This window comes from Amyelois transitella, chromosome 14 (genome assembly GCF_032362555.1).
Source record: "Amyelois transitella isolate CPQ chromosome 14, ilAmyTran1.1, whole genome shotgun sequence".
Classification (NCBI taxonomy): Eukaryota; Metazoa; Arthropoda; class Insecta; order Lepidoptera; family Pyralidae; genus Amyelois; species Amyelois transitella.
In genome coordinates, this window is record NC_083517.1 from 3,893,048 (window position 1) to 3,917,164 (window position 24,117).

At 38.5% G+C, this 24,117-nt stretch overlaps 2 protein-coding genes across 2 annotated transcripts; one reads left to right on the top strand and one right to left on the bottom strand.

Annotated features, from left to right (window-relative positions):
* The first annotated feature begins 2,196 nt into the window (after positions 1 to 2,196).
* LOC106130844 (cadherin-23) lies at positions 2,197 to 21,147 on the top strand. Its single transcript, XM_060947739.1, has 27 exons — positions 2,197 to 2,368; positions 3,316 to 3,467; positions 3,693 to 3,911; positions 4,530 to 4,821; positions 5,093 to 5,265; positions 5,452 to 5,649; positions 5,874 to 6,067; positions 6,270 to 6,470; positions 7,203 to 7,480; positions 7,809 to 7,966; positions 8,825 to 8,980; positions 9,440 to 9,619; positions 9,999 to 10,133; positions 10,691 to 10,875; positions 11,160 to 11,419; positions 11,923 to 12,086; positions 12,507 to 12,674; positions 13,070 to 13,227; positions 13,836 to 14,017; positions 14,355 to 14,584; positions 15,725 to 15,913; positions 17,406 to 17,686; positions 18,080 to 18,320; positions 18,772 to 18,957; positions 19,386 to 19,721; positions 20,136 to 20,334; positions 20,719 to 21,147. The coding sequence occupies exons 1-27, from the start codon at positions 2,197 to 2,199 to the stop codon at positions 21,066 to 21,068; spliced, it is 5,637 nt and encodes a 1,878-aa protein (XP_060803722.1). The 3' UTR covers positions 21,069 to 21,147.
* Positions 21,148 to 21,678: 531 nt separating this feature from the next.
* On the bottom strand, positions 21,679 to 23,718 carry LOC106130845 (uncharacterized). The gene is made up of 3 exons (XM_060947741.1): positions 23,704 to 23,718; positions 22,539 to 22,775; positions 21,679 to 21,873 (listed from the first exon to the last, which is right to left on the bottom strand). The coding sequence occupies exons 1-3, from the start codon at positions 23,716 to 23,718 to the stop codon at positions 21,679 to 21,681; spliced, it is 447 nt and encodes a 148-aa protein (XP_060803724.1).
* Positions 23,719 to 24,117: the final 399 nt, after the last annotated feature.

A 24,117-nucleotide genomic window follows, 5' to 3' on the forward strand; every position in this document is an offset into this window, starting at 1 on the left:
ACTACATTCTTTAGATTTGTTTTTGCTAACGCCACTGTATCATTACAAGTTATGAGAAAAAATTGCAAGCCGAAATCAAAACAATAATAACAAAAAATTACCTATGTAACAGTAAATGTTTATTCTTAATTTAACCAGCAGTAAACAAAACAGTAGGATTTATTCAAAAAAATATAACAGCAAAGGGTTAAATTCAAAAACGATAAAAAGGAAAGCCCTCATTGATGAAAAGCAAAGGTCAGTTGCCTGTAGATACCGATAGCCGGGCAAACGCACAATAGACTGGCCTTCGCGCGCGATGCGCTGGATGAGTCCTTTGTTTCAATTGGGACGGGACAGTCAGAAGCCAAAATACGTCATTACGTCAATGACATTTTTGTTTTAGGGCTGTCAAAACTCTTTTATGGAAATTGACTAGCTTTCTGTAGTACTTTACGATAGCATCCTCATGATATCATCATCCTCGTGACATCCATGTTGCGTCCTCACCTCTCTATGATCATGATCCTGGATTGAGTAAGTCTAATTGTGATAAGTACTGATTTCAGACAAAGCTACTCTCGTCTGACGATCACAACTTCGCAAGGAAACCGCCATGATTACACATATGTATATTTGCCTGAATGAGATGGTTTTCTCACTGTCAAAGCATCGGTTAGCTATCAAACTAATGTACCTACATAACTCACAAAAGATGCATTCATACTCACATGGCCAAGGTAGCATTTGAAGATGTGCTACCCTGTGCGTCACGCTTTTACTTCGCTATAATAATCATCAAGGCGTTATAATAAAAAGCGTAACAGGGATAGTTTTCGTGCGATAAAAACGACGTCGCGCGTGTTATGCTACGGGGGCAAGTTGCGTGTTATCTGAAGGCTCGGAGTTCGCTTGTTACTATGATCTAGAAGTATGTCCTAGGGCTACTCATAGCAAGGGGAACCTAACTCAATTTTGATCATTGTTGCACTAAGTGAAAGACTGCCTTAGTCGACTTTTACGACATTGCAAGAAAGATATGGACTGGTTTGAATGAACATCCCTATATGGTTCTACATTACACATCCGCCAAACCATGGGAGGTCATTTGTAATTGTTTTTATGTAATTGTCAATTGTTTCACAATTCGTGCGAATGAACCTAATTAAAACATTTTTGATGTAACATTCACTTATGTGTTCGTTTCAATGAACTCTTGTAAAATATATATTTATTTTCCACATTATAACATAGGGTTGTTATAATAATATAACATATAAAAATAGCTGAGTTTCTATCGTGAGAAAAAAAGGTAGGTAGGTAACCTTTAACATTTTCGCAATAGGTTTTACTAAAAAGCAGTTTGCAAAACATTTCGATGCTGTAAATCTTATTTATAACGATTTGGTGTAAGTCAGGCAAGTAAATTTACTAGAAACTTTGCCAAATATATCTTTAGCCGATTCTTGCTGCTAAAAATGTTTTGTACAAACTGTAATAGGTAAGCAGACATTAAGTTTGTTCTGATTTAGGAAAAAAAATATTGAAGCGGTTTTGCTGAGAATATTATTGTTTCTTTTTTCTGTTCGTTATGTCGCGACTTGTATGTAACGAGTCTCATAAAAATTAGGAACGTTTATTTTAAGAAAATGATGATCGTTAAGGCGGTGAGCACATGAGACAGCGCATTTAGCCGCCGCAGCCTCTTTCTGATACGCGCTAATAAGCCTACGTAACCCACTCCACATACCTACGTACTTGAATTAAATTTGGTTAAAAACTAAAAATATTTGTTTCATTTTTAAAAGTAGGAAATTAAAACCATACTAAAATCGCTTATATTACTGTACATTGTTATTTAAAACGAAGAATAAAATATAAGAAGTAAGTAGGTAGGTACTTTTATTTATAAGGGCTTTCTCGACATTGACGTCTATATTCAAGACTTCTGAATCGAATCAACGTCGATAAATACGCCAAGCACGTACTTCCGATTATTTTCGCTTCTTTACTACAGTTATCGAGTTCAGACGGCCTTTCAAAATCGACAAAACAATATAACACCTGTCTCTTTGCAGGCGCGAATTCATCGGCACGTAAACGACACTGGATCTAGCGTTTACACTTTCACTGCAGCGTGAGATGTTCCCACGGTGAGATCTGAGAAATGAGAAAATGCATTCGGAAAATTGGGTCCAATGTGCCAGGTGATCAACCATGCGCCCGAGGGTGCAATGCAGAGCGCGGGTTCGCCTGAAACCGGTTTTGTCCGGATTCGTCTGGTTTCTACTACTCCAGATAGCTACAGCGAACAGACCACCACGTTTCCTCATAGATGGACAGTCAGAGATTGTTGTGAGATTGAAAGAAGGTGTTGAAACTCCGATTGGTAAGATTCATTTAATTATTCTAATTACAATATGAACTAAAATTAAACTGCATACTAAAGCCAATAATAGCTATACCGGCGAAGCCTTATAATAAAAAGTAATCCAATGACACCACGCTGTTATGTAGGTTTACACATACTTTTATAGATGGGCAGTTGTAATACGCATGCTCTCCTTAAGTGGAGGGTAAAGTACATAGTGACCTGATGAACCTTTGTCAGTAAAGCCAATTAAGAAGAAGGCCTGTTTAAAAGCTAATTCGATTTTCCGAGCCTACTACACAATCATTACTTACTGATAAGTGGTTATAACACGCAATTGTTCTATAGGTATTATACTTATCTCTACCTACATGGATTGGTTACAAGTTGCATGGCTTCTGTTGTGGTGTGGTTACCTTGGAAACCCCTCGGTTTGGTTAGTTCCCCTCAAAGTTTCCCCCTACTGATGACGTGAATCGGTAATTTCCGGCTGTCGGAAATGCACCCATTGCTCCCAAATTCTCGTAAAAACAGATATAAATAATGACAATATACACGGCAAAAAAAATATTTTTCAAATTAATGATCTTCAACCTTATTGTCGTGAAATCTTCATTGATTCAATATAATTATGAAAAATAATATACGGGAAAGAAATATCGCTACGGCGGCATGAACTAATCTTGGGAAGAGTTCAACTCGAATTTAATCGAATCAGCTTTTCGAATTATGCACTGCGTCAGACTAAGTTTGAAGTGCACGTGACTAAGCTGACAAATCTTTGGTTATACAGATAAATCCATCCCTTTTCTGGAATCTACTACTTGCCTAGTTAATAATGATATAAATAAAGAATTAGATTTAACAAGAAAGAAAGAACACATTTTTCCGCTTCATAAATAGTATACATACATAGAATGATAAAATATCACTAAATTTGTAGAAAACTTGGATACAATTTTCAGGTAGTTTAATATACCGACTGAGGGGCGTCGATCCTGATGGAGATCCGTTAACTTTCGGGATCAAGGACCAACTGGGGAGTGATATTTTAAGATTAGAAGCCATTTCGTCCAACGAAGCTAATATTTATTTAGTTAAGGAATTAGATAGAGAGGTAAGTGGTATGATTTTCTAATAACAGAATTACATCAACTGAAATTACCTGCTTACTACAAACTATTTAGGTATACGATAAAAATCTGATGCCTTTATATTAAATAAATATATATATATAGAAACCCTAAATAATTCCATACAAAAAGTTCTTAGTAGGTAAAAAAATATTCTGCAAATTTATAGAAAATGGTAATGCGCGATTATATAACTTATAATTTTTCAGGTACGAGACGAATATTCATTTGTTCTTACATTGACCGATGGACATTTAGGAGAAGGGAACTTTATCACGCAAAGTTTCTTGCTGTTAGTTGAAGATGTAAATGACAACGAACCCATATTCAAGCCATATCCTTCTGCAATCACCGTAAAAGAAAATTCACCGCCGGGCATTCTAGCGACTGTTGAGGCGACGGACCTTGACGAGGGAGCTTACGGTCAAGTAAGAAAAACTCTCGGAAATAAACTTTCATATTTTATTAAGCTGGATGATATACAATACAAGCCATACCTTAGATTAATTGAAATTTAATGATTCCGTTACTAGATCTTTAAAACATTCAACTATCTGACTTATATGGGAATAAAAACAACTTCGCATTTTTAGGACTTTAATTCGCGCCTAACGGAAAGTTTAATCTTGACTGACGTTTGATGCAAATGTTACCAGTTAGAAGATAAATTAGCCAACCCAACCGATGTGGTGTCTACCTTTTACCAATTCTTTTTTTATTGTATTTAACTTGCTATTTATTTTTTTATCTTGCGCTTTTTATTAATTTTATCAGATAATCATAATCACCCCATCAGAATCATAAAATATATTTCGTTTTAAGAAATTACATATTTGTAGTAGGTAGGTACCTACTACGAGGCAATTTAAGCTGGTAATAATTTCCTAACTGTAACATTGATTGCCGTGACTTTGATTGACAATTCTGTCTGTAACGGCCAGCAAGTTTGTTTGTAATTGTAATGTAAACATTGGGTTGTATGTTTATGAAAAGTTTTAGGATTTTATTATTTACATACCTACCTACTATATTTTTATTATTCATAGGTTTTGTACAATCTCCAAGAGTTGGACGGAGACGTGGAGAATTTCTCAGTCCAAACAATTAATGGAAAAGGGGTGATTCGGCTCACTAATCGTTTAGATTACGAACGCAAATCTCTGTATCAACTGAGGGTTTTGGCTGTAGATCGGGCTAACCAGGGTAGAGTGAACACAGGCACTGCTGCAATACTTGTGAAAGTCCAAGACGAGGAAGACCAGCCTCCAGAGTTTGTTGTTGCGAGCCCTGTTACGAGAATAAGTGAGGATGCGCCGGTCGGAACTTCAGTTTTGCAAGGTTTGTACCTATATACCCAAGTATTTTCTTAATTAGTTACATATTTACTTTGTTTTAAAATTTTTAAGTGAAATCAATAGCTGAGCTTCAATTCCTGGCTTCCTGAAGAAACTATCTCCTTTGACTTGTCTTTGTTTTAAATATGTTAGATACTTATTAAAAAAAACAATCATTTCAGTTCCATTTACTAAAGATAATTTTATCAGTAAATTAACATAATTTAGATTATAGACCAAAGACAGCTTGAAATAAATTAATCATTTTCCTACAGTACGTGCCATTGATGGGGACAGAGGCATTAACAACCGCATTTCATACAGCATCATATCGGGTGGAGAAGAACATTTTGATATTGACAGCAGCTCTGGAGTTGTTTACACAGTCAGTTCACTCGACAGGGAGGACCCCAACAATAGTAATGGAGCTTATATTTTGGAAATATTGGTAAGGATAGTATTTTTTTGATAGAAAATGTGAGCCATAGAGTTAAATACATAAAACAACTGCTTACATATTACAATAGCATACATAATAGTTGACAGCCTCTGTGGTGTGCTTGTCTGTGACACCAGATGTCCCGTGTTAGAATCCCGGTCAATGTGCATCAATCACATAGCATGTCATTTTCAGGCTACAGAGGAATCCCGGAGTGTCTCACCTCTGCCTAGTGCCACAACAGAAGTGACAGTTATTGTGACAGATGTTAATGATGAAACGCCGAAGTTTCGCAGTGACCGCTACGTGGGAGAAGTACTGGAAAATGCTCAACAGAACACTCCCATCACCTTTTTGCAGGATGCCATTCCAGAAGTCTTTGATTATGATCAGGTATTTGTTAAAATAGTGTTTATTTATCTCTGACTAACATTTGTTTATTTGTGACGAAGTCTCATGTAGATTTCCATGTATAAAATTGTCTGATAGTGTTATCTATCTCAGTACCAAATGTCATACCTAATTTGTTTATAAAAAATATTGTCTGAATGCTGCACCACACAATAAATAATCTACGTAACACCTAATAATTATAAGTAAATTATGTCAATCATCAGGGCAAAAATGGGACCTTTGAGCTGTACCTAAGAGGAGACGATGGTGTCTTCGATGTGACTCCATTCAAAGGCATCAATGAAGCATCCTTTCTCATAAGAGTGAATGACCCTTCGTTTTTAGACTATGAGAAGGTCACTGTCATGAATTTTAGTCTAGTCGCCAAAGAAATTACTGCCAAAGATCCCAAAATGAGGTAAATATAACATGTTTGTTACTACCTGACTCTTCCAGGACCACTTTAAAACAGGAACCTCTACTCCAAAAATACCATTTAAGTAATTTATGACTAATAATATAATAAAATATAATCTATATGAGCTAAGAGCATACTTTTGCTGGCTTGTTGTATCTACTTACACCATCCAAAATTACTTGTTACTTACTTTTTGTTTCAGTGTGGTCCCTATCATGGTCCATATAAAGGATGAAAATGATAATTTCCCAGAGTTTACGGAATCCCTGTATACAGTGTCAGTGCCTGAAAACTGTGGTGTTGGCACTACAGTCGCTTGGGTGCAGGCTTTAGACCAAGACTCAGATAATTATGGCACAAGAGGAATAAGATATACCAGTCTTAGTGGGAGTATTGCCAACTTGTAAGTATTATTTGTTATTTTATTTGATTTGAAAAAATATTATGTTTATACCTAATTTCATAATCACTTTTATTCCTCATAATAAACTGGTACATTTGAGCACTCAGACAAAATATGAAAAATATCCAATGTTAAGTTTAAAAAAAAACAGTTTACTCTGATAAACACCCAAGTTATAGTATAGCATTAGACAAATAGTATATTATATACATATATTATATTGTAATAATAATATTCTGGTAAATCTGTCCTTTTTTTATTAACGTGTAAATTATTTGTTCTGGCTTTCTAGATTTAGGAGTGTTAGGCCCATAGCACACAGCGTATTTTAAACGCGCAAAAGACGCGCAGGAGACGCGCGTATAAGCACTTCAAACGATTCGGACGCAACTTTGTAACCTAAGCACACGGGGCGATCGTGAAACGCGCCTCTTCTGCACGTATACGCGCACCCCCTCCCCCCTCTCAGGCCGCTCCTTTATGCGCGCCGCGTTTGTATCGCTTCAACCGCGCTTCATGCGCGCGTTTGTATCATCAATGCAAACGCAACAATCGGCGTATACGGTGCCAAAAACGCGCGTTCGTAATACGCGCGTCGCCTGCGCGTTTAAAATACGCCGTGTGCTATGGGCCTTACTCAGATAGCTGGCAAAGTAATCTTTGAGTTAGAAGCTAATTGTTATAATCATGACATATATTGAGAAACTACAAAAAAAAATCTCTCTCTTCTAGATTATACCTCAATCCAGTATCAGGCGTTATCACCGTAAAACAAGCCGGCGGTGGTAGTTTCGACCGGGAACTGATTTCCCAACACTACCTCACGGTCGAGGCGAGAGACGACCTCGGGCGAGGCAACCGTAACACAGTGCAACTTGTTGTAAACATTGAGGACGTGAATGACAACGCACCGATGTTTCTAGCTAACAAATACGAGGCTAGATTGCTGGAGAATGAGAAACAGTTCGAGAATCCGCTGGTGTTGGAAGCTAGGGATATTGATTTAAATGGTAAAACTTTGAAATTATTATTTTAATGCTTAATGGTTTATTTATTGAGGTTGTGAATAGCAAAGCGATGTTTCGATGTTTCTACTTAATATTTTTTTAATTTTACTATATCTTCATTCATAATGAAAAAACAAAACGAAAGAAAGAAGATCCAAAGCGCCACTTATTATTTGATTAGAAAAAAGCACCCACTCTTATGTTATTTATTGCATAAGATGATTCTCTCCATTTTTTCAGCTGAACGTAGCCTTTCAGTCTTTTCGAGACTGTTGGCTCTGTCTACCCCGTAAGGGATATAGATATGGCTATATGTATGTATATTTTTCAGGAACCAAGAACAGTCACATAGAATACTCAATCGTTAGCGGAGAATATAAGAACAACTTCTCAATCGATCCTAACTTGGGTATCATCACGCCCATTGAAGGTCTAGATTTTGAGCAATTACCTGGAGACAATACTAATATAAGGCCAATACATTTGACAGTGAGTTTTACAAATGTTATATAGTTTTTTTATACTTTGCACTGACAGTTTTTGAACAAAATGTATTATCAAAAGAAGTTAGTAAAACATAAATTAAAAAAGGCATTTTCATGAATATCAAACATCGTTATATATTTCTTTCTACTAACAAAACAGCGGCACTGCAGACCTGGTGTAGAATTTACATCGGTCACTATAATCCCGTAAAGGAGGACTGTTTCCATTGGAACAGTAAGTACGAGTCACGAGTGTATGAGTACATTCCATGGAATTTATGATTAACCATTAATTACTGTTTGCGACTTATAAAAAAAGTAGTCAATAAAAAAAATACTGACGAATAATTAGGAGGTAACAAACTCAAAGGTGATGCCGCAGTCAAAAGCCAGTCATCATCCTCATGGCAACAGTTTTGCAAACAAAAGTTAGTGATTGGCTAGGGTGGCCACCTTTTTTTAAGAAAAATAGTATTTTTTTTTATCAAAAAAATAAAGTACTTTTGGGAAATTCAGGAAAAAAAATTTAGTACACATCTATTTTCACTCATATTTTTATTTTTCCATTAGTATTTATTATTACTTTTCGCGGTTACATTTACATCAAGGTTATATTTATTTTTAAAATAATTTTAGGCATAATACATTTCGTTCGAAAATTCCCTTTACAGCGCTGCGGGTGCGTTCCATTCACAGTTAATTAAAAAAAAAGCGCGACAATAGAATTAGCGATAAAAATATAGTATCTATCTTTCGTCCTATATTGCTTTTCTATAATATATAGTACAAATGACTAAAATATAGTACGATACTTTACGGTTGGCAACACTATGATTGGCTAAAACGGTAACGATGTTGCCAGGTCCGTGCGCGTGATTTCGGCACGCCCCCGCTGTCGTCCGCCGTGCCCGTCACCGTGTACGTTCAGGACGTGAACGACCACGCGCCGCTGTTCCAGCAGATGCTGTACAAGAGGTCCATCCCCGAGGACATGCCTGGTGGCACCAGTGTCTTAGAAGTGAGGATGTGTTCTCAATAATATAATGCCGCAGCACTATAGAATAGAATTCATATCTTTCCCGTAGATGTCGTTAAAGTGCCGTGTGGTTCCCGGCACCAATAAAAAAAAAGAATAGGACCACTCCATCTTGTTCCCATGTAGGTATGTCGTAAAAGGCAATTTAGGGATAACTTGGGATTCCTCTTGTCGGCGATGGGCTAGCAACCTGTCACTATTTGAATCTATATTCCATCATGAAGCAATATAGCTGAAGGTAGCCTTCCAGTCTTTTCGAGACTCTTGGCTCTGTCTACCCTGCAAGGGATATAGACGTGACTATATATATGGATGTATTCTCAAATTAAAAAAAATCGATGATGATAGCTAGCAATCTATCGCTATCTCATTTGCATTGTAATTATTAAGTTCTCGAGTTCTTAAATTCAAAATATTGTTTGTTTTTTTTTTATTTCCCAGGTGAAAGCAAGGGACTCAGACGGCTCATCGCCAAACAACCGCGTCGTGTACCGCATTCAGAGAGGGGCCAGTGATAAGTTCGTGATAGATTCACGCACCGGGGTCGTGTCGGTGGCGAACGGGTCTAGTTTGGACCCGGACAAGACTAACCCTAAGAGCAACCGGTATACTCTGACTGTGGTTAGTGTTGTGTTGGGATTTAATGTAATATGTTTTTTTCCAATTTAAATTTTGCTTATTCGCAAAATTAATTAAAACACAATTCGAATTTAATTAGGGACTAGCTCATTCTTTATGATTTGTTGCTATTATGTTTATGTGTCTACCCTCACAAAAAAAATCCGAATTAAAAAGTGACCACGAATGACGTTTTACTTTCCATCTCCAATCAAATTATGATGATTAGTATTATTTTATCGCTTTCCTCTCTGTTTCATTCTAAATACTAAATTTTGGTAATTTTTCCCGACTGAACATAGCTTCAATGAGTATTTTTATTCCACTTTGAATTTAAGTTACTTTTATCTGTCGCACTTTCACATTTGTATAATTTCACTAGGTGGCATTAGATGGCGGTATAGGCGACCAGCAACTGAGCGCGGCGGTTCTCGTGAACATCACTATTGTAGACGTTAACAATAAGCCGCCAGTGTTAGTTGAACCCGGGACCGTCACCGTAAAGGAAAACACTGAGGTGAGAATTGAGAATATAGAGTTTTAGAGCGATATAAAAAAAAATAACATACGGGATATATAAATAGTAACCAACTTATTATAGTTAAAAGGGTAGTCGTGATAATTTATTTATTTATTTATTTACGCCAATAATACAACGGTAGTAGTACACCTCTTACAGTATTTTATAACGAATGCCAGCAACACATAAAATATCTTTCCTAACTAGACGAAAATAAGTCTTTTCAGTTACGCTTTAGGCCCAAAAACCACTGAATCATTATTTTTTTAAATGTGGTTTCAGTACCACACAGAGTTTTATTTTCTTTATTTCAGAATGTTTAACACCTTACTTCCTTCTTATTAAAGTAACTTCCGTTTCCAACGCGTAAGTGTAGGTAGACGAAGCGGCCGAACACAAGTTAAACTATATTGAGAAAGAAGATTTATTACTAAGATACCATTTTCAAAGCTTCCCTTTGATAACGCGAAAACTGAAGGGGTTGAAATAGGGTTAGAATTCCGTGTCAGAAATGTTTATATTTACCAAACAATATACCAAATTTCTGTTATCAGGTCGGCACAGTTATCTATCGCGCCGAGGCATACGACCCCGACGACCAACCAGTACTGAGATATTCCATAGACAGTACCGGTAGCATTGCCAGAAATGAAGATGGAATACAGGTACCTGTTACCGAGTACGATTATATGGCGCTATGGGATCTCAATTCTGTTGACGGTACTTTGAGAATTGTAAGGTGAGAAACTACCATTTTACGCCACGACCAATGTGCCCCACTTTTTGATTATGAATTAAAATATTGTCCTTGTCCATATCAGCAGATTGGAATGATACTAACTTGGCGTAGCCATATGCGTTTTAAAATCTCTTACTGTTGAATTACAAAAGCTTATATATCTATCATTGCGATTGCGCAAAGTGCAGGAGTAAGCCTGTTCTTAGATTAAGAAACCTTCTTTTATCTTTTATAGTTATATAAAGATATAATCTTGTGATAATTGCCCCTTTTATCACTTACAGATTACTCGACCGAGAAAAAATCGAAACTCTCAAACTAATAATAACAGTGGAAGACATGGCCGCTATAGACGGTGGTCCCGCACAGACCGCCACGGCGACTCTTACTATTATTATAGAGGACGAAAATGACAATAATCCTAAATTCAGAAAACCATACTATAAGACCTCAGTGACTGAGAACTCGAAAAATGGCGCGCATATTGCGACAGTGATCGCCGATGACGCGGATAAAAATAGGACTATGACGTATTATGTTGAGGGTAAGGATGGTTTTGAGTGATCTTATTTAACATATAATCCAGATTAACTGTCCATGAAGCGAAGGAGATTCGCTTTCAGAGAGAAATAAATTTTTTATCATAATTTTATAATAATAATTTTACTTTAGAATAAAATTAAAATAAGCGCAACAGAGGCAGTATTTGTAAATTAGCGTTCGTCATATCATGTAACATAACAAGTCAGAAGACACTTTATACTGCCGACAATGACTCGCTCGACCAAGCTATAAAAACGGTCAAAACCACCCGAAAACCCACGTAGTTTAAACTTTTAACTTCTTCTCTTCCACGTAATTATCTTACACTCTTAGGGTGCAGATAGCCCTTTACTGATAATACTATCAAATCTTCTTTCCGACGATGAACGAGAAACTGCGAGAAGCGAGTAATATAATCGTTTCTCGCTGTTTCTCGTCAGCAATTAGACGACTTTATATTTATTTTTAGTTTATACACAATTCTTTTAAATTATCGTATTTTAGGTCCCGAACAACTTCTGGGTATGATCCACATGGAAGCCCCAACAGGCGAGATAGTAGTGGCCAATCGCATAGACCACGAATTGTACCCGTGGATCAATTTAACTGTGAAAGCGGTTGATAGTGGAGTACCGCCTAGGTATTCCGTCGCTGATTTATTTATACAGGTATATATAATTGATTTAAATCATTTTCTTCTGTGCAGTAAAAGGAATTTCATTTTAATCTTAATCGCTTAATCTTCTTAATTGCTGAAGGTCACATCCTTGAAACGCATTCATATCTTGATGTAGCCATATGATGACGGTTTAGACTATACCGTACTGAATGTAAATAGTTGTAATTCATTGAAATTTAATCAATAGTATTAATAAAAACCGGCGATGGCTGCATCTGCCTTAAACTATTATATGCCTAACTTAACTAGGTCAAAAGTAACTTCTCTTTTCTTAATTTCTCGTTAAAATTAAACTTTGCCTTAAATCTATCAGTTCTATGTGGTACCCCCAATTTTTAACTATAACATGTACACATTAAAATTAATTGTACCTTGCATTTCAATTACAAAAATAAAAATTAATTCATAGGTGTTAGATGAAAACGACAACAATCCGATATTCGAGTCGTCATCGTTCGAGTATCGAGTGAGAGAGGACGTTGAACCAGGAACAGTTATAGCGAACATACTGGCGAGAGACGCGGATTCTGGAGAGTACGGGAAGATCTCTTATCTTTTAGACAGGATGTCTACTCAGGTAAATATTTACAATTAAGGGCTTTTTCTTTTTTATTTTGTATTTTCTCTTGTATTATGGGCCTATCAGTAGCCTGAAATAAATGGATTTTATTTTTTTTTATTTTCATATTCATTTATTTGCCAACTAAGTTTAGGTACATTGGTCATAAAAATAAATAGGTATGTATAATAATAGTATTTTAAAATCTCAATTCTACCATTAAACCAAACAGCTGAACGTGGCCAATCAGTATTTTTAGGACTGTTGGCTCTGTCTACCCCGCATGGGATATAGACCACCATATAGCCGTCGAGCCTGTAAAAAATGATGATAGTCGATTTTTTCTTATAAAATCTATGATTAAGCTACTATCTTTATCCATTCAAGAAATCATTGCATTAAATCGTTTCCAGGGCAAGTTCCTCATAAACCCAGAGACGGGGGCATTAACAGTAGCCGAGTTTCTGGACCGGGAGACGCAGCCAGTGTACAACCTGGTGGTGGAAGCCTGGGACAACTATCAGTTCGGCTTCCTCAGCGGAGAGAGTCGCAACGCTTTCAAGCAGATTGTGTAAGTGGCCCTTCTCCCTCATTTTCGCTCGTCCCGATTTCCATTAACACCCTCTATTGCTTTGCTTATGTTTTTCACTTCATTTTCAGTCATGTATTTTATATTATACTTACATATAATCACGTTTATATCCATTGCGAGACAGAGCCAATAGTCTTGAAAAAACTGATAGGCCACGCTCAGCTGTTTAGATAGATAGACTTTTTATTGCACCATAAGAAAAAAAAACAGAAAAAAAAACATGGGTATTGAGGTAAAAAGGCGGACTTATCGCTAAAACAATCACTTCCAGTCAATCTTAGGGTGTAGCTTAATTGTAGGGTTTAGCTTCGAATTGAGATTCAAATAGTGTCAGGACTAGCCCATCGCCTAAAAGAAGAATCCCAAATTTATGAACCTATTCCTTACTTACATATGTATTCTATAAAAGAATACAAAAAACAATTAAGCATTAATTTGATCTTTAAAATCGAGGCATCCAAAGTCACTTAACCAGTCTGTTAGGTTAGGCAAAACCACATCACCTAACCCCTTTCAAAAATAGACTTCATATTTATTTATGTATGTAAATAAATAATATAAATACATTATTTAAAAATAATTTACAGAGTGTACATAGAAGACGTTAACGACAACCCGCCAATACTGCAGCTTCCTGAAGAGTGTACCACCATCACGGAGTTCCACAACCCTCGAGAGCCCATCGTGTCCTTATCGGCTACTGACGCGGATGATCCGGCTTTACCAAACGGCAGGGTTCAGTTCCACCTGGTCGGCGGAAAGGGACATGGTGAGAACCAGTTTAAGTAGCGCTGCCACCCCACTCAATTTAATACGTAAATACAGAATTGCAATTATACATATACGATTTTATTGTGAATGCTATAAATGATACTGATTTATGTTAAAAAAATTGCGATTCCTATCTATATACATACATATGGTCACGTGTATATCTCTTGTGGCATAGACAGAGACTTCCTATCTACTTTAAAATAAATAATTTTTCATTTTGCTTACCCGTGATACGAGGGCCAGAACCAGCATTATAATTGCTTTAGTTAATCAGCTAGATATGTATGTTGTGCAGTATTATGGGAATAAATAAATGATATTATTCTAAACAGATCTATTCCGCTTCGACCAAGTCGGCGGCGACGCAAACACGGGCCGCCTGTTCGCAAAGCAATCGCTTCAAGATCGCTTCGGGAACTACACGTTGTTGGTAGAAGCGAGAGATCTAGGTGTGCCTCCGAACACGGTGCGAGGCGAACTGAGAATATGTGTGTCGGATTACAATGACCACGCCCCCGTGTTCGTTCATCCCCCCCAGAATGTTACCATAAAAGTTCCTGAGGTACGTATTTAAAAAAAAATTGTAGACGATCTTTTTCTCGGTAATAAATGATAAGTGTAACTCCTACACGGTGCGAGGCGAATTGAGAAGAGGTGTAGTAGTGCCATCTATGTCTAGAAGCTGCATGCTTATTTGAAAGTTCTTTACTTATACCAACTCGACGTCACAGAGTCCTTAGAATTAACATAACATAACACAATCACATCTACAGGGTGACTTTTAATTCAACTGCATAAATTTTACTGTTAAGTGTACTCATCTAAAGGATATTTAAAAACGTTAAAAAAATTATCGGTTCATATTTCAGAAAGTACTAAAAAAATAAAAGTATCAAAATCCACGCTCCTAAATACGTCATATCACCCCGGCCGGCGGAAAAGCGACGCGTAAGATTCAGAGGTCAACGACACAATTCATTCAGCTGAGCGATCTCGACAACTCTGTACTTTACTTGATCTTGATACTAGAAAAATAATTTATTTTTTAAGACATCTGTATTTATGCGTGTGACGTAGTTTTTGAGGATTTTTTAAATGTGAGAATGATGACGTTTAATTAAAATAAAAATAGGCTCAAACGGCTCAGAAGCATGGGTATAGTCTATGTTTAAAAGGATGCAGTTGTTTTAAATGTCACCCTGTATAACGCTAAGAATTGATCTCCAATGTAGTACCTACTATTAGAGGTTATTTCAGAAGAAAAAATCATTTCCTATCAATGCAATTTCCCATTAAATACGAGAACTGTTGATATAACCACCACGGGGGAATTACAAGGATCCTGTGTTAGGAAATGATTATGAAACCTGATTTGAAAGGTCCAACATATTTAATCCTACTGTTGGTACTGCTGCGAGCTTAAGACCATTTACTACTATGTATGTGTATTATCTTGTAGTGTATGCCGGTTGACTGGAAGAGATCTTTTTATCAGATAGATCTGCCGTTTCACAATCTTCTTATATATGTTTCCATATATTTTGTTTTATGCAATAAAGTTACAACAACAACCATTTACCCTCGACCTTGCTAATGACTATTAGCTGGTATCTTATTGAAGCTCATAAAATCTGCGAGCAGTGAACGAGTCTAGAGGCGAGACACGAGTTTAATATAGATTCATCTATTCAAATTGTTGTAGAACGCGACAGTGGGCACGCTAGTAGTAACTGTCCGCGCTATAGACGCGGACATCGGCGTCAACGGCGCAGTTCGTTACCGGCTGAGACAGGACGCGGGCGGCGGCTGGAGGAGCTTCTCCGTACACGCCACCAGCGGCGCGCTGCGGAGCGCCCGCGCGCTGGACCGCGACCGGCAGACCACGTACCAGGTACGAGCACACAGCACCAGCGGAGCGCCCGCGCGCTGGACCGCGACCGGCAGACCACGTACCAGGTACGAGCACACAGCACCAGCGGAGCGCCCGCGCGCTGGACCGCGACCGGCAGACCACGTACCAGGTACGAGCACACAGCACCAGCGGAGCGCCCGCGCGCTGGACCGCGACCGGCAGACCACGTACCAGGTACGAGCACACAGCACCAGCGGAGCGCCCGCGCGCTGGACCGCGACCGGCAGACCACGTACCAGGTACGAGCACACAGCACCAGCGGAGCGCCCGCGCGCTGGACCGCGACCGGCAGACCACGTACCAGGTACGAGCACACAGCACCAGCGGAGCGCCCGCGCGCTGGACCGCGACCGGCAGACCACGTACCAGGTACGAGCACACAGCACCAGCGGAGCGCCCGCGCGCTGGACCGCGACCGGCTGACCACGTACCAGGTACGAGCACACAGCACCAGCGGAGCGCCCGCGCGCTGGACCGCGACCGGCTGACCACGTACCAGGTACGAGCACACAGCACCAGCGGAGCGCCCGCGCGCTGGACCGCGACCGGCAGACCACGTACCAGGTACGAGCACACAGCACCAGCGGAGCGCCCGCGCGCTGGACCGCGACCGGCAGACCACGTACCAGGTACGAGCACACAGCACCAGCGGAGCGCCCGCGCGCTGGACCGCGACCGGCAGACCACGTACCAGGTACGAGCACACAGCACCAGCGGAGCGCCCGCGCGCTGGACCGCGACCGGCAGACCACGTACCAGGTACGAGCACACAGCACCAGCGGAGCGCCCGCGCGCTGGACCGCGACCGGCAGACCACGTACCAGGTACGAGCACACAGCACCAGCGGAGCGCCCGCGCGCTGGACCGCGACCGGCTGACCACGTACCAGGTACGAGCACACAGCACCAGCGGAGCGCCCGCGCGCTGGACCGCGACCGGCTGACCACGTACCAGGTACGAGCACACAGCACCAGCGGAGCGCCCGCGCGCTGGACCGCGACCGGCAGACCACGTACCAGGTACGAGCACACAGCACCAGCGGAGCGCCCGCGCGCTGGACCGCGACCGGCAGACCACGTACCAGGTACGAGCACACAGCCACAAATTACGCAAACATACCTACCTACTTAAAAAACTATCACTGTCCCGTTTCACATAATAATAAAAAGTGAAACAGTGATAATTTTTCACGCAATAAAAACGGCGTCGCGCTTTTCTTGGTACCGGGGGCGGGTACTATGTCACTATGGAATCAATGGCCGCCTCTCGGCCTCCTCTTTCTGTCCGTGGGAATTCAAGTGGTAACTATGTAAAACCACTTGTTCTAATAACGTGGCCAACCCATTCCCACTTCACCCTAGCCACCGTTTTTCTACATAGACCACTTTCGTCGTGCAGAAAATTGTACTATTATCAATTTACTACCTACTTTTTTAAACTAAATAAAACTTAATTACACATTCGTTTACAGCTCAGAATCGAAGCGTACGATCTCGGCCTACCAACGCCTCTAAGTTCAGACCTCGACCTAACAGTATACGTTCAAAACGTCGACAGCTACAAACCCCGATTCCCGGAAAAACATCTAAATTTAAACGTCACTGAGAATTCTTTAGAATATTCTGTATATCTTCCTAGTGTAGTGGAAAGAGATGAGATTGACAGAGGAGATGAGCCGGTGTTGCCAGTCTGTTATTATATCGTGAAAGGGAATGAAGACGTCGCCTTTGAGCTACATAGAAGCACGCATTTGTAAGTTTTTTTTCTTTATCTTTTTATGTAAATCTCGAGTTTTAAATAACGTATTGAGATAAAAATATACACCAGTTTTTATTTTAGTTAAACCTTATGCCATACAATTTTCACAGACAACAACAAACAGACAGACAAGAAATTAAAAAAAAATATTTTTGCTTTCTATTATTCATTCTAAGTGTCGCCCTATCCATTTCAGTCAAAAATACTAAATGTACCTACAGACAAAATATTTTTACTGTTTTATTATATGTATAGATTATTACCAATTTATTAATGTAATTTGTAAACAATCGTGTGTACGTAATATTATTTTTAAAAAAATCGCCAAGTTATGTACTTTACTCAAATGTCAGGTAATCAAATTTTTATACAAGCCTACAATTGCAGATTATCTACAACGAAACCCTTGGATCGCGAGCAAAAATCTGAATACCTCCTAACGATACTAGCGTCCGAAGATTGCGTGGCGACGCCCAAGTACGAGCCAGAAGTAGACTCCCTCAGTACTTTGGCCGTCAAAGTGACGGTCACCGACATAAACGACAACCCGCCGAAATTCACTCGCAAGATCTTTACCGGGGGCGTTACTACTGAAGCTGATTTTGGAATCGAGTTTATGCATGTCAAAGTAAGTATATTGGGTAAATCTATCGTTTTACTCCAGTCACTGCAATGTTTGATGCCTTCTTCACCGCTTTCTTTGCATTGGATTGACAGTACATTGGTTTCTTCTAATTTGTTTTATCATTTTATTTTTATTAAACACTTCCTTTTCACGAATTCGTCCTGTCCTTTTCACGAATTTATTAATTAATTCATCTGATTTTCGGTCATCCAATCTTTCTAAAGATTGCTTCTTTCATCAAAGGTGTTTATTATAAATTCTTCAAGCAAGGCCATTTTTTTTATAAACACCTTTGATAGTTAAAACTATATGAAACTCATTAGATTTTTACAACCGTGCAAATAATTTCTTAAATTATAATATTCTTCCTGCCGTACACAAAGAAGTTAAGTTTAAAAGAAGTTTATTTCATTATATGCTATGACCATTCTATCACAAAAATTTTCTTCCACAGGCCATCGATTTGGATGAAGGGGACAACGCTAAAATCAGCTATTACCTGCTGGGCGAGGTGAAGGAGACGCTGGCGGAAGGGCTGGAGCACCTGGCCGTGGCGCCGTTCCTCGTGGACGTGGACAGCGGCGCCGTGGCGCTCAACTTCGACCCTCAGAAGGGCATGAAGGGATATTTTGATTTTAAGGTAAGTCTTTAAGTTAAAGTTTAGGTTAAGTTTCATATATTTTTCAAGGATTTAAATACCACGGTTAGATACTACGGTGGACCTAAAAATAAAATAGACCTAAAATTTGTAAAATACGGCTGATGACAGGCACAGATTTTATGGTAAATTGCTTTCGCAACTACGTCATAGTTATCTTTCTATCATGCAGAAAGGCACAGGTTACAAACCCGACTCACCCAATACAGGAGCCATGGTCAAAAGCATACTCCGGGCTCCTCTCTGGAGTGGTGAGGATGCAACCGGGACTAAAGCCAGGAGGAAGAAGAAGCAGTCGGTAGAGGATCCCTTCATATATTGGGATCTAGCTAAATATACTCTAGCATACTCGTATGAGACACTACTATACTGCACTCATAAATTGAATTTCAAAACTATACTTTCCACAGGTATTGGCCAACGACACAGGCGGTTTGCAAGACGAAGCGCACGTCTTCATATATCTACTACGCGAAGACCAACGCGTCCGTTTCGTTCTACGCTCTCACCCGTCAGAAATCAGGGAACGCATCCACTTATTCCGAGACCGCCTCGCACGTGTAACGGAATCCGTAGTCAATATAGACGATATGAGAGTACATGAAAATAAAGATGGCTCCGTGGATAACACTAAAACTGATTTGTATTTACATCTTGTGAATGGTCAAGATCATTCGGTCTTAGAAGTGGAACAGGTTTTGAAGATCGTTGACAAAAATATTGAGCAACTTGATGGATTATTCAAGGTAAATTCCTGAATGTACCTACTGTATTTATTTAACACTCCATAATATACCTAAGTAATTACTCGTACTTGTTCTGATTGTGATTTACTTCGCTCTTTAATTATCCATTAACCCACGTTTTTCTGACTTTACGAAGAAGTTGTTTCTCTGAATCTTCTTTACGGTTAATCAAAAATTAATAAGAATATCACGTCATCAAATGACTCGTTAGTATTCTATTAAGAATCTTAAAATTCAAATGTAAACGAGTATTCAAATATAAGCTTCAAGTTCTAGTGGAGCCAGTATGGCCTGGCATAGCATGACGTTTTAATTGCGCGATAACCCGTTGTCCCGGTTTCACGTCATGAATGATGAATTCAGTGTTTAGGACTTATTTTCTCAAGGTAAAAGCCGTAAATTTATAATCACCAGGAGTTCAATGTCTTGGACACTCAGCCGGCGGAATACCAGCCACTCACTGCGGAGACTCTTTCTTCAAACCAAACGGTCTTCTGGTTGGTGTGGACCACTCTCTTCTTGGCTGTACTTCTGGTGCTATCTCTGATGATGTGCTTGTCTCAACGAGCTGATTACATTCGGAGACTGAAGGCTGCCACTGCTACTGCTTATTGTAAGTGTGATCTAGATCATAAAGCTTTATTCCTATAATGTATTTTAGTTGATGACGCTTTCATTCGCCGGCAATCTGGTGCGTACATTCATGAGCAGAATACAGAAGAAAGTACCTTGGCTCCTCATCGATGAGACGAAAATCTTAAAGTTTCTCGCCTCGAATAATTGTTCTTATAAGTTTACAGCATGACCAGATTTAGCCAAAGTTCTGCAATAGTAGCTAATTTGACCAATTGCATTCAAATCTGACCACCTAAAATGTTAGCTTACCTATATACATACCTATTACTCTTAATTGATGAGTTTCTCACCTCCGAACAAATCTGGTTAGATCACGCTGGACCAATGATATACACACATATAACCTTATATCTATTTGCAGCTTCACCCACACCTGGCGAATCGGACATGACCATCCGCAGTTCCGGCGGAAGAGTCCCAAACACAAACAAACACAGCACGAAAGGCTCTAATCCTATATGGCTACACGCGTACGAAAACGATTGGTACAAATCTGACGACCAATTGAGTCATTCAGAACGAGACTCACTTGACGAAAACGCAGTAGACCAAGACTTATCAAACGAAAAACCTTATTTCATAACCACAGGGGCTTTCCCTTCCATAGAGTCGAACGAAACGGAACCACAGACTAACCAAACCAAATACGACTTTTATCAGCAATTGGAGCAGATGAAAAACGCCAAAAACATGGAGACGACTGAGCTATGATAGGTTAAATGTATGTGCCTTTGTAAATTATGTACTTATCCTCATAGAATTAATATCAATAAATGCTCTTATTAGTTTTTATACTTTGTTTGATTCACTGAATAGAATGCGAAAACCTTGAAAATGTGTTCCTAGATATTTGTTTGCAGTTTTTTTTTGTTTGTTTGTTTGAACTGTTGGTTTTCCTTTTTAAATAAAATAAATAAAAAATAAAATAGCATTTTAAAAGTTATGCCAAGAACCACGAGAATCAACAAAATCAAGTTTATTTGAATGTAACTGTTTAAATTTAAATATTACATGTTTGGATTTTATTAAGTTGATATCTCTCTCAGATATCTCTTATCAGCAGCCGCCATCTTACTTTTTTTTGTCTTTATTTAAGGACTTGCCGCCATCTTACTTAAAATTATGAAATACTAAAATTTACAAACTCAAATAAGTTTATTTAAAAATCCAATCAACAATACATGATTGCATTTAAGTAGGTGACGAAACGTTTCTTGCGCGCGAAAGAAATGGTACCTAACTTGTGAACACAACAAATTTCAGACCGACATTTGAATACCAAGAAGTTTAGGAAAAGCTTAAGCCTAAATCCTCTTGAAACTTATGGAGCTGCGCACGTTTGTGCGCGCACTAAAGCCCTCTTTTCAGCGGCCACCATCTTGTCCAACACATCCTGCATTTCCGGCCATGGTAGGTACCGTTGATTTATGATGAAGATCTTGTGAACGCTTGGGTTCCGAAGGTCCATAGTGCGAGAAATGTTTAAACGATTGTGCGTCGAGAATACCGTGTCTACCTGAAATACAGCGTTCATTTATAAGAGAGCGTCAGCGGTTTGACGTAGTAATAAAAAGCGAAACTTGCGATAAAAACGGCGTCGCGCGTACCATGCTACGGAGGTTGAGCATTAAAAAGCATGCGTTATATACATAATCCGCATCCTATCGCAATACTGCCGATGACACCCTTTTCAGAATAAGTAACGTTAGTTTTATATCAACCACGATGTTTTTCTTTAACGTATGAGCATCGAACTGTGAGCGAAAACTACCTACGTAAGATTAATAATTTTAATAGGCAACGCAATGTAGGTACCTTTAGGTAACCATGACCCACGTTTCCCATTACCAAGGTCCGACAGGAGTCGCTTCGTTAAATTACCTGACTTAGCTATTAATAGACGCGGCCAAAGGTCCATAGTTCATTCTTAGGAGGAACCAGCAATGATTATGACTTTGCTAAATGAGACTCCCTTTTCGACAATTAATTCAAATGCCTTATAAATGCCTTATAAATACTCGTAGAACAAGTATCTACTTATGTCAATTAATAATTTTTACAACATTGAAGGGAACACAATCGGTGTTAAAACCTAATTATAGTGCCTATCTTTAATCACTTCTATGAGAACATAAAACAATCGCAAGAAGTAGGTAAGTATATCAGTGAGAAACCACTTACTTTATTGACACATGCATTGTAGATCGAATAAAATAGAATGGCAAGCGCAAAACCAGTGACCGTGAAGAGAGGAATAGTTTCCCAGTATACTCTTACCACGTAGAGCAATTGTAGTCGTTTGGTCCATGGCATATCATACTGATTAGGAGGCACTAAGTTGGATGATGTACGGACACAAGTGGCTCGAGTCTCCACGACCTTTCTTCTCAGAATTACGGGCGAACATTTCGCCGCCACCTTTAAAAATTTCGATAGCATTGAAATAAAAAAAAAATATAAATTAAAATTCTGCCAAAAATGAATGCCTGACTACATTTGCAGAATTCGCTATTTTAGCATTTGGCAAGTCTTCTTGACACATATTCTTTATTTGAATCATCGAAAAAGCTAAGTTAAAATCTTCTTCGTATTTAGCTAGTCATACCTATTATACACGCACCTAAGGTAAAAGCTCCTAATACGGCGGTAGTCAAAATCGCTTCCAATTACGGTGGTATTTATATTTCTTAGTTTTATTCCTGTTCTATTCAGTGTAAGTACATCATAACGCAAATGTGTTATTCTAAATTTATTACGTCACGACTTAACTGACATTTGCAACTACAACACATTGGTAACACAACAAAATCAATCAGTCTGTGTCACGGCATCGACAGGACAGGTGTTTTCATACAAACGCGGAACAACAAAATTAAGTACACTAATATTTACAAAGGCAATTTTTCGTATTAATAAGCCGTTCAAGTTTGTTTATGAATAACTTATAGCATTTCCCTACTTTTAAATTTTTAAATTAAATAGCTTGTTTCACGTTTGTAACTCAGTTTTTACCCAAAAAATAAGAAATAAAATACCGCCGTAATAGGATACGAATTTTATAGACTAATCCTAACTCGGTGGTATAACTCCGTAATAGGAAAAATACTGATAAAATTTAATTGTTTATAACTTTCAAATTATTAAGTTTTTGAATCAGTTACAAGTTCAATTGAAATAATTATTAATCTCATAAATTATTAACCATATTCTGAGGTATGTGTTCTCAATTAGAAATCTAGTTAAATAATAAAACTGTTGAGTACAAAATGTTAGTTTCTTAGGAGGGGTAAAAATTGAGAGGTGTGTTTTAATTTATCACAAATAATATCCTGTGTATAACTGTTACTTCAGTTTTACACATCTTAGCCACAAAATAGTTGTCGTTTGATTAAAAATTTACACTCTTTTGTTAATCGGAATTTTGATGGGTCAGAATTAGGATTATTAAAAACACGAGTAGTTTTCCTAATACGGTGGTAGTTATTTCCAGGTAACTCTGTATTAGGTAATATGGTTTCCTATTATGGCTTTATTAATTAAACAGAAAATCACAAGATTTTAGGGTTTCGTAAATAAATAAAAAAATCGTCTTTTTTCTGATTCTTATTTTTTATAAATGTTTTTTTTTTTTGTAAAATCAAAAACATTGAAAAAATTAAATATTTTAATATCAATTAATGCAATCTACGTAATTGTTCTTTTCATTTTTTCATAGCTCAATTCAGGCAGCAGTGGCAGCGGGCAGCATTGACGCAAGTTT